Source organism: Pleurodeles waltl, chromosome 8 (assembly GCF_031143425.1).
Source record: "Pleurodeles waltl isolate 20211129_DDA chromosome 8, aPleWal1.hap1.20221129, whole genome shotgun sequence".
In the NCBI taxonomy this organism is placed as follows: Eukaryota; Metazoa; Chordata; class Amphibia; order Caudata; family Salamandridae; genus Pleurodeles; species Pleurodeles waltl.
The window spans coordinates 1,352,635,765-1,352,647,871 of NC_090447.1; the positions used below are offsets into that span (position 1 = coordinate 1,352,635,765).

A 12,107-nucleotide genomic window follows, 5' to 3' on the forward strand; every position below is an offset into this window, starting at 1 on the left:
GAATATTATGCTAACATAAGTGGCAAAAAATGTCTTGAGCAGGAGGGCCCCCTCCCTCCCTATAGGAAAACACTGGAAGCTTAATTGTAAAAATAAGCAAGGAAAGGGTGGGAGTTTAACACACAGACAATATGCTGAGGCAGACATGCTGAAAGATCATATTACGACTGCAGTGACGTAAGGTATGTGGGGTAACCAACGTGGATTGGTATGCTGTAAATTAGTTAGGTGATCCAGGCAAATAATTATGTGACTGAAGATACTTATAATAATAGATAGAGATGTGTGATGAGACATGTTTGGGGCTTTCCTTGGGTAAGCTCTGATTTAGTTATGCATGCTGAGGTTGTGGCAATAATTACCATATTTTCGATATGTATGTTTTATAGACGATTTGTGTATAATAACCAAGGCCACTGGAATTATGTGATTGTGTGGCTGCTGCGATTTTCGCATAGTTATAGATCTGCCGCATTTGCCACATAATCCATCATCAAGCGCATTATCTGTACATTTTTTTTAAAAAAAAGGTTTCTAGCTCAAATGTAAAAAAATTGAATACAAATGTAGCAACACATGTTGCGCAATGGAAAGCTCCTTGCAAAGCTGGGCTGGTCACCTTTCTGTTCCTTATTGCTAGATATGGGTATTAAACTGACCCTAATGAGGAGGAACTAATGCGCAGACAGTGTTACCACGTATAAAACTGATGAAAAAATACTTTTATAAAATGTGTGCATTATGCCGCATAATTTGCCTTTTCTTGCCGCACGATGTACTCAACTGTGTTGCTTAACACCCCCTGTCTAAAGGAGTATAACTCTTTCGGGAGAGGAGTGACAGACACCTGCCAGTTCCCATTTTCTCTGATATGGGTACCATATGTATTATTCCCTCTTATGGTCAAGGTGATCTATCCAGGTGTCTTACCACCCCCACTAAAGTAAAATGTTAACAATAGTAGTAAAAAACGTTTGTGTGGAGAACCAGAAGCACATTCTGAAGAATGTTCGCAATATGCTATTACACTACCAGTTTTATATTGGGTACATATGAAACAGTACTTTAGAGAAGAGCTATAATACTCTGGGCACCTGATACGGACTCCATACTGTGTGTGTCCACCTGTAAAACAGAATTTTCAGATTAGACTACGTAGTTATTGTGCTTTAGAATGAATTAGGCATTAGTTAAAGGGCTGCTCTATCAGGCAATAATCCTATCCCAGGCTTTGAGAGTGAGTAATGTCATTGATTGAACACTGCATGAGCTCATTGCAGATGCACTTGTCACCCTCTGTGTGCTGTCACTCAGACACAAAAGTAGCGAGTTTTTTTTTTTTTTTAAACTGGGCTGCATTACTGCAGCAAGGCCTAGCAGACGCTGCTATGACACCAAACAGAAGTGGAGATGAGCAGCTAATATGGAGAGCTAGCAGACAAGGCTGCAGCATGTTGCGGTGACAAACTACTGAAAGAAGACTGCAAACGTACAGCTGTGTTCAGAAATGTAAACGTCCAGACCGCATCACTAGATAAAAACAACTGGATTGCAAGAACCTCTGCAAGCATGACTTCCAGGCTCTGCCCGAGCGATGGATACATTGTTAAAAACAGATGCTGGTAATGTTTTTTCAAAGGCAGAGGTAGGTGGACTGGAAAGCCCATTCAGCCTTTCATACTCCCAGAGCGAGCTCAGTAAATTCAATAATACTAACATTGTTATGTAGAGCAATTACAAACGGAAAACGTGTGGTATGAAATGCTGCACAAAAAAACAAGGATTTTTTTTATTATTATTTAGCAAGTGTTAATACCTCAGTGGGGTTTGCAGCGTGTTGCTCTACTTGTGCAACGGCTGCTCAGCGTTTCAGTAAACACTTGGCAAAATCAGTGTGACATTTTCAGATTTGAATTACTGGCCAGCTGCACAACTTGAGCTGATAAATGCAAAACTACAAGCCCACAATTCTACTTGCTCAGCTGTTGACGGTGGCCAAAATGTCCCAGATGATAAGGCTACTTCATAACTATAGAAGGCATGGACTCACCTCACTTGCTTGCATGCAAGATATGTTTTAAAGCTTAACTACAGTTTCAGGTGTGTCACGTTTCCACTCTACATGGCCGATAGAAGCCCCCTTTCTTTAAAGAAAACCACCTGCAGAACAGTGTGGACATTTTATATTTAATATAGGAGTGGCTCATTAGGAGATACCTTGGGGTTCAAAAAATTAACCCTTACAACGGAGATTGCTGTGTTTGGGGTTGTTCTCAATGGGAATATTTCAGCATTTTCCTGTTTCACCAGTCTTTTGCTCTGTCGGAAAAAATGCAATTGAGATGGTGTAGAAACTCTTTCAGAGTATGGTCATTTTGCCAAAATTAATGTCCAAAATTTACAATTGGTCTCTCCTAGAAGTAGAAATGGACCTACTCGCTTCTCTTTTGATACTGGATTTGGGCTCATTGATGTAAAATACCAGGGTGGACAGTAATGACACTTGGCTGAAGCAAGAGCTTCTTTAGAAGCCAATTGTCGAAGTACAAAAGCAAGTATATCCCTGACTGGCAAAGATGGGTCGCTACCACTAACTGGTGGAAAGACTGAGGAGGCTGTGGCCAAAAGGCAGTAGGGTGAATTAGTGTCACCATCAAAAAGTGGTAGTATGTCTTGTGTAGCTGCAGGACGGTCACATGAAAGTACGCATCCCTCAGGTCACCATTCAGTTCTCAGGATCCAAGGCCTGCAAAGCCTGAGCAAGTGCCATCATTTTGAACATCTCCTATATGAGGAAGGATGTCAAGAGACTAAGGTCTAGAACTGGCCTCAGTCCTTCTTGGCAACTAAAAAGTACTGTGAATAACATCTCAGTCCTCTCTCTGCCTCCAGTACCATTTTGTGCGACTCATTGTGGAGCAATATAATCACTTCCTGCCACACAAAAATCACACACTCTGCCGACAACTGAGAGAAACCCAGGGTTGGGGGGAAAAGCCAGGACGTACGTCCAGAAAGGTAAAGGCATAACCAATTTGGATAATTTGAAGTACCCATTGGTCCAATGTGATGAATTACCAGTTCGGAATGCAGGATGCAACATCATCCTTTTGTCTACCTGTTACAACATGAGATTGAAGGGTGAATTAAAGAGGTTTAGCAGTGGTGAACGCAGAAGAGGAGGATGAAGAGGGTTGCTACTGTTGTTGGTCTCATGCGTTGAAACCTCCTCTACTCCTCTATGAAATGTTTGTGTGGCCTGCTGTACAGGCTGAGAGGGTTGTCGCTGGTGCCATGTGCTACCTTTGGTATCATCTGAATTTCCTCTATAGTTGATGAAACTGTGGAGCAATCCCCAGTGAATGGGCCGTAGCTCTGCTGTCCTTAAATTTCTCCAAGGTTGCATTAGTGGTCTCCACAAAATGGCAAGATCCATCAAATAGCATGTCCATTAATGAGGCTGGAGTCCACCTGAGAATCCAGTGGAATGCAGGAGGGCAAATGGTTCAATAAAGATGCTGTACCCATACCACAGGCTTAAGAATTCATTATGTTGAGTCCAGAATGTAAAACATACTTAATAGTATCCTGATTATCATCTATTGTGTTAGTGAAGACGTTGCATCTATCCTCTGGCAAATCTGGCACCACCTTTAATGCCATACCTCAAAAGGAGTGCGTGTAACAGCACAAGAGACAAACTAACTGCATTCAGGAAGTGTAAAACAAATTGGCAGAACAAAATATTTTTTTGCCTATGACATTAATTCTGTTTGATTATCTGATGGACAAGTACGAAAAATAGAAAGTTGACCTGACTCTTGGAGGCCTGTACAAGAAGACTTTCTACTGCTGAACATTCCATCAGAAAATTTCAATCCGCTCCACTGACCAGTGATGCCTTGTAATCGGGTGACTAGCACCCGCAGCTGAAAACCGTTTTGACCAAACAGCCGGAAGCGGGTTTGCCAGGGCATTGTTGAAAGGAATCAAAGGTTCAGAGTTCAACAGCGCAAATGTAAAATTTATGTGAGGAAAGCTTTAGTCAGTCACATGGGAAGCTGTAATTTCCAGACCACTGCCACCCAGCAAACTACTACAGGAAAGGAGGAACTTTCCTCAATTTGAGACCTTAAAGGGGAATCCGGGAGGTCTATTAAGGGGTATCCAAGCCACTGGCGTTTTGCAAATTGAGATACAATCCGCCATCGAAATGAGGTGGAAACAAAGCATCGAAATGAGGTGGAAGCAAATTATCTGTCTCCTCCACATACTGAGGGACATGTTGTAGACTTTGAACAGTCCCCAGTCTGACCCAAACATGACCCCATCCTCTAGAAGTACTGCATTTAGGGAGAGAGGGACTGGAGGGGAGCCCTCATCATCCGCAGTATTTGAAGCAGCAATCCATCTTGACAGTGGATGGGCTCTTTCTGAAAATAGTCCTGGATCCGCTGCTGGCTCTGGAGATGGATACAAAGCAGATACTGCCTGAATCATAGCCAGTGCTGACAGAGGACTAAAAGGTGTGGTATTTAAGGATGTCGTGCTGCAGACATTTAGGTTCATTTTGGCTCTCTTTGGTGTGCCTTTTTACCCTGTGAGGGCCACCAGATAACCTTCTGCCAGTGGACCCTTCCGTAGCGCTGACTGACCAAGATGAAGTCAGCTTGATTCACCAGTGGCGCTGAGCCCAACCTCCACCTTTATGCATCAGGACCCACCTTTCATTTAACAGACCAATGCCCTGTAAGTATCTAAGAGTTGGCTCAGACAGCAACCTGTAGGACTAGAAGTAACAGAATAGTTTGCAAACAGAAATCCTAAAACCAGAAAGGTAACGCAACAGTGTGAAGTTATATGCGAGCCCCATGGTGGTGATCGCACAGTACATGTCCTTTTTTCCCCAAGTACAAACTTTCTTATTCACAAATCAAACTGTGGCACTCTACCATAACAAAAGATTTTCATAATCAAGTATGCATCTTTAACTATGACTACATGGGAAAACACTTGATAATTAGACTTCAAATGTGTCATTTATGACTACTATAATTCAACTTACCTTTTCACAGAAGGTTATGTGCCATTTCCGCAACTTTCTATTTTCAGTTGCAAGTCGTTCAGCAGCACTTTGAAGTTTCTGGATGTAAGACTCCAATTCTTTTGGATTATCCCAAGTTATCTGAATTTTATGTCCAGATTCCCCAGAGTTTGCCTTTGAATTCTGCAAGGTAGAGCATCACAATAATCAACACAATCAAGTTAGAAAATTATGACACATCTTGCCTTATTTTTTATATAACATCAGATCTATCAGAAAACCTGATATGGTTGTTTTAGGTGGGCCCTTGCACTTAATTAAGGAGTCTGAGACTACAACATTATTGTTCTCACAACTTATTATATGCTAACCTGCTGTATAAAAAGCCAAGAAATTATTACAACAATTAGAGCATTAGCAAACACGACTAATAACAAAACATAAAGAATATACTTAACATTATAAAGAACAAATGAAATAAAATTCTGCATTATTGCCTGCTGTTATCACATGTACCCAATGTCTGGGCTATGTGTAACCTCACAATGTCAGCTGTCCAAGTCTGTGGGTACATTTGGGAATTCTCTCTTCACAATGTACCCCACTAACGAGCAAATACAACTTGGGCTGCTTATATTAATTTGCAGGTAACAAAAACAAATAGGAACAGTCCGCTTTTGTTTTTACCGTTCGTTCATCAGAATGAAAATGAATTGTGAGAATTACACCCACACAAAACACAATACTGGCAATAAGAATTCTGTGTTCTATGGTGGCCTATACATATTATTGCTAAACAATAATAAACCGTATACATGTATATTTACATCTATATAGTGAGACAGGTATACAGCTGTAGACCGGTAGACTGCCTCAGTTAAAACAGTTTATATACAGTTATGGTAGTGAATTGAAACCAAAAACTCTGGAAGTCACTAATTATGGTAGGTTAGCTCTGCAACAATAGCGTGCACAAAAGCCATACAAACCATAACACGTACACTAAATGTAATATGCATGACATCACCCTTGAAGTGACAGATGAAAATACAAAGAACGAACAATCTTACCGGTATAATCATGTATCACATTAACATTAACAGTATTAATTAGAATACTGGTAATAAGAGTATTTCTTGGTTTCAGTATGTGTAGTTAGAAAATGCTGCTGTGCTTTTGAGTGTTGTTACTGCAATAAAGCACTGGATTTAGTGTGCAAGTTTTGGTTTGCATTAATGCGGTTATGGATGTTGAACTAAGCAAAACTAGTGAATTGCAATCAGGTTTTGGTTTTAATTCCTAACCATATCTGTATTCTAACAGTGTTTTTAGTTGAATTTCAGAGATTTTTTACACATACATTTATGTTTTATGACCAAACCTAACAATAACTTCATTTTAACTGTTTTTATGCATTTATATTTTTTACAATATACTACACCCAGTTTCTATTACAGCAATACCTTCCCCACAGCGTGCAGCCTTTCGGAGTGCACATTGGGTGTTGGTCAGACCCTGCACCCAACTGTTTCATGTGTCTTCTACACCTCCTGTTAACAGCTTCTGGCCATGCACATTGGGGAATGCCTCCTGGGCTCAGCCTTCCACCAGGCCATGCACACAACCATCCACCAGCATCCAATCCCAAACTGTGTAAGTACAGTTGGAGTTGCACAGGAACAAGGCTATGGTGAAGTCCACCACCAAATTCCCACTTTAGTCAAACCCACAGCCACTGGTTGTGCCCTGTTGAGGGGCAACAATTTTTTTTTTAATTAGAATCTATGAATCGGGCCCCTGATGAGAGAACCTCATGAAGAAGTTAAAAAAAAAAACATTTGGTGTCCTTAGGATCATGGTCTTCTCACCCTGCCCACTATGCCCTATCTTTCTCAACTTTTGCCAGCACAGTTCCCAGTGCAAAATGCTGGGTAATTGCAACAGCAATATATATATTTTTCTTTGACAGCATGCCAATCAGAGTATGATGGATTCATAAATCCATAATGGAAGACAGGAGAAAAGGCTCCGTAGTTCAATGGCATTCCATTATTGTTAGGTCTCGCTACAGAGCAAATCAATAGTTTCTAATACATAACATATTGGGGCAGTCATTTTCACATGATTATTTGGCTTTGTTGTCGATCTAAGGTGTCAGTTCCCGATTCAATGGCTTTTCTCTCTTTCCTTGTTTTTGGCCCACTCAGAAGAATTTTGGTCTCACGGTGTTGTAATTGGATACGATCCCTGCTGCAACCCATGTGTCCCTGCCCTCAGACCCCGTTGTTTGTGCTGGCACACTTGTCTGCTAACTCCTCCCCCCACCACCCCGATCCTCTCCTAGCCCTAGTATTAGTTCTCCCAGTCACGCACTGATTTGCTGACAACACCCCTTCCTCCCTCCTCCCCCCACCCCCCACAGATTTGATTTGGCTTTGCCGATGTTTGTTTAACTTCTGTGCAACCAGTGACAAAGCCGAATGTCTCACAAACGCCGTTCAACACCTTGGGGTGCATAGTGGTCAGATGTCTTGAGGGGTGTGAAAGCCAGCCAAACTGGGCGGCCATCGTGGAACTCGCTGCTTAGTCATTGTCACATTGGGTTCAGTCAGGTTTTGGTATATAGGGCGGATGCTTACCGAGTTATTTGCAAAATATTTGGGATAAGACGAGTCAGCTTTCTATGTTTGCAATAAGGCTGCACGTTTCCCTAAAGATGAATTATTGTTACCCTCACAATTTCCACATGATAACGTTTCATATTTCCTACAAGCCAGATTCGTTGAGACTGAAAAGCACACTATAGGTTTCACTTTTTTCCTGGTCCGGATCCATTTACTTTTAGTGTGGTATGGGAATAAAGTTATATTTCTTCAATGTGGTAGGCATTTTCAGGGAAATAATGGCCATCGCTGCCATATTTTAAGCGCAGCTGAATGTTTATTTTTTTTAACGTTTTAAATTGACGTTTTGCATTGTTTTGCGAGATATACGTTGGGTAGGATGAGCACGATTAAATAGTGTCAGACAGAACATCAGAACTGCCAACTCACACGATACACCGTGTGCCACATGATTTCTTCACACGGACACCCAGAGAGGATCCGAAATCACACGTTGGCAGGGAAGGTGAGCTGAAAACCACTGCACAAAGTAGCTTTCCAGCTTGTCTTTGAAGGTTGTAAATAGTCAATGTGGGTGAAAACCTCTGAGGACATCGGCGGCAACCGCAGAGGCCCTTTATTTATTTATGGGGAGGGGGGGGCTGGAAGAATTGGTGAATAATTAGAGTGTCTCTTAGGTAGTTCTCTGCGTGGGGTCCCGCCCAGTGCTTAATTTGTAAATGAAAACGTGTCTGAGCCCAAACCCTCGTCTTAAACACGCGGCTGCTGCAATTAAATGTGGGAACACGGAATAATGAGGCGGCGTAATCCTGAAGCCATCTCGGGCCTTTTCAATCCATTTAAAGCCACTCCCTGCCCCCTTCAGCTCACTCTAGCAGCTTTCTACGTTCTCCCTTTGTGTCGCTTTTTTGTTTTCCCTTCCTCCGTCTTTCCCATACGTGGCTTTTGCTCGCAGCAAATGGCTTGAGATTGAAGAATAAGCGCCGGCCCTCAAAAATAAGTGCCTGTGCTCAGCACCGGAAACAACGAGCATAAATTAAGCACTGCTCCCGCCCAGTCCAAGGCCCCACCCCTCCTCACACAGTGAAATTCGTTTTTAAGTTGTCAGATATGGCGCATATCTCTCTAAAGACATATTGTAACATGCCAAAGTCTCCCTAAGGTGCGGTAACCTGAGGAGCAAGGCTCTTGGGGGGGGGGAGGAGGGGCTCTGGGGGGGTGGGAGTTCTGAGACTTCTTTCTTGTGTTAATTATCTAAATGCGTCATTGAGGTGTTGAGCCTCTCATAATATCATTCTGCTTGTCGAGCCAGGCGAGCCAGTAGAGTACGGGAAGGCAGGACATGCTATTTTAAGTTAATGTTACTTGTTGAGATGATACTGCTGTCTCGGCACCCTTGTAGAAAAGACACATTTTAGGGGAGACTCAACACCGCAATTACATAATTAGAAAATTAGAAGAGGTTTCAGAGTCCCTACAAAGTTTGTCCTTCAGTTACAGGTCTTCAAAAAAAAAGCTTGGGAAGTGCAGCATGATTTCAGACAGGTATCTCCTGTCACTGATCTTCAGTGTCTGTGGAAACACTCCAACAAATAAAACACACCTTCAAATCTTATGACTATGCACCTGTGTCAGTTTGATTTAAAGTGTGATAAGTGTATTTATTGAACTCCATATACTAACACTGAGTAAATAATAATAATTGAATAACTGAACACAAAGCAACGGCATCTGGTGTTAAACGGAAGAGAGGCCACTCTATGCAGGAAAGAAAAAATAATTCATGAAAGAAAGCTAAACTACACAGATTGACGTGGCACTTTTTTGAAGTAGTATTAGCTCGCAATTATATCCTTTTCACACGTTAGCACTCTTTCGGCCACGGATTCTCCCCATTATAATAGTTTAAACAGAGCAACCAGCATTGAAATGTGATGTGCCTGTCCGTGACAAAAGGGCCTACTTTTGCCTGGCAACGCATATGCGCTACAAACTGTTTTTTTGTAGCAATCTTTTAAAAAAATATGTAGAAGGTGATGAATTGTGTGGCAGCTGCAGTAATTTCATAACTAAACAGAAAACCGCACAGCGCAAAATCACATCATTCCTGTGGCTTTGCCCACAGTCTCTGAACTGCACGATATGCAATCCTGAGTTCAAATCCCATCTTTCCCACTTGACCAATTTGTCTTGTCCACAGCCCATCAGTTTACTTCACTATGCATCTTTCTCATTAACCAACTAGTTTGAGAGGACACTGAAGTAATTCGGTACAGGACATGCGCTACACAAGAACATCACTTATATATTCATATAAACTAATCTGGCTTTACATTTAATAACAATATAGACTATACAAATAGAACACATTACAGACTGACACTTTTATGGTAACTGGGAGCAACATTGTCAGGGCAAGAGGTATTATTGAAAGATCCAAGGTTAAAAAATATCACTTTCAACAAATATCACTCAATTCAGTTATATAATTGTATGAACTTAATTGAGACACTGAAAAATGTTGAAAAATATTTTTGTTAATTTACAATGTTTATGATGTTATTTAGTGGCATTTGGTGCCTGATTTACAGCGTTTGACGGCTCGGCTCGTGCTCTGACACTTACAGCTGTTAGGCCTCTGCTTCCTCCCCCCCAAGCTGTCCGAGGCCCAAGGCCAGGTGCCCATGCCAGTACAGAGGCACTGCGGGACTCTAACTGACCCGTATTTTGTTCCCTCCCTTCTGTTAACTCTCTCAAACGACGAGTAACTCTAGCTCTTTCAGTCCATTATGCGCTATGAAAGAGGTACCTATCAACGATTGGTAGATAGGAGCATCAACGCAGAAGGGCCCTTCCCAATGCAGATTTGGGAGCACGTTCAGCTATTGGGCTGTAAGTCCAGTCAGCTGTAAATAAACAGTCCAGTGCGGAGGACAGCTGCTGAACTATGGCCTTGGTTTTTCTTTGCTCCATTAGGCCTGTTTCAGATTGCTGGCATATTATTAGATCAGTGGACAAAGGCACAGGGAGAGTAAGGTTTGCCCAGGATCAAACAGTTTGTTATAGTAGTAGACCTAAGGCTGCAGCACACTGCTATCTGCAGCTATGGCTGTTCATTTACCATCAATATTGCATTTTGGTGGATATACCGTGGATCTGAGCACTTTTCCACCTTTATACAAATAGGAATTGGAAGACTAGGGCTATTCATACCTATAGTGACCCATTTAGAACAGATATGCCCCTGAGAATTGCAAAGCTCTCACCCCTAACATTGTGGCATGCTGCATGATTGGGCAGTCCCACACTTAAATTCCGATCAGTTAAAGTAGGCTACAACCACCATTAGCGGGCGTAAGGGTTTTTGTAGGAGATGAAAAACTCTCAGTGCCAGAGACAAAACAAATGTGAAGTTAAAAAAGTCTTCAGTAATCTAATTGGATACTTTATTCCTTGATTAGCTTGGCTGGGTAAAAACAGGGGGCTAACAACAAGAGGTGTTGTTGATGATGAATGGGGGCTATTGGTACCCTACTATCTGAATTGTACTACATGTTTCAGCCGTTTAAGAAGAGCCCTGTGGGTCCCTGGCTTTTTTTTTTGTAAGTCTCAGGCCTTTTTAATAAACAAGCAGTGCCTATGTGTAAGCCTGTTAGATACGTGCTATTACTCTGCACATGCCTAGTATTTTGATAATGACAACATCGATTATATACATTTTTTTTTTTTTTAAAAAGAGTCCTGCTTGGTCATTCTCACTCATTTAGGCTAATTGCTCTTAACCTGGGGAAAAGAAAGAGGGTGTCACCCTGAACTCACACGTTTGTGAAGGGTAGACTTCTGCCTTCCTTCTCCAACCCCCCACTAATGTCACCAAAGATGTAATTTATCATGTTATGAGTGATGTAATATATGAGGTCAAAATCAGTATGTGGCTGGGCGTGAGTTATAGTTAGCTCAGTAAACTATACCTGTTGAATTTCAGTATTTTTTTTGTCCAACCTCCACAGGCAGCAAACCCCCGCCACACACAGCGTTTGCATCATGTGAAGCATGAGGTAGGACGCATTGCCTGGTCTTTGGCCAAATCCTACACTCAACTCCTCCCCTCGGACACCTACCAACCCACCACGCATGGCAGAGTGGGGTTGGCTGCAGGGCCTGACCCAGCCTACCACCATCCTGGCCTTCAGATGTGCTACAGCCAAGCCCTGTGTCCAACTCCACGTAGGCAGCCAATGCCCCACTGCTGGCCAACCCCTCAGGGTCGCTCAACACCCCACAGATACCTACCTTTCATTTTTGCTTTCACTGTACTCCTGTTGGACCACATTGAGGGCTGTGCTGGGTCCCGCAAGGGCTTAATGGTACCTCAGGAGTGGGAGGGCTGTTGTTGGGTTCCATGGGACTACTGTGGCTTGACAAAAAAACATAACTTG

General features: G+C 42.2%; 1 protein-coding gene across 2 annotated transcripts in view; it reads right to left on the bottom strand.

Annotated features, from left to right (window-relative positions):
• DYNC2H1 (dynein cytoplasmic 2 heavy chain 1) overlaps positions 1-12,107 on the bottom strand; it is a 1,541,159-nt gene that overhangs the window by 1,386,116 nt on the left and 142,936 nt on the right. For both annotated transcript variants that reach the window (XM_069202358.1, XM_069202357.1), the window contains exon 14: positions 5,066-5,227. In XM_069202358.1, the coding sequence (XP_069058459.1) occupies positions 5,066-5,227 (162 nt within the window). The remainder of the gene's footprint in view (positions 1-5,065; positions 5,228-12,107) is intronic.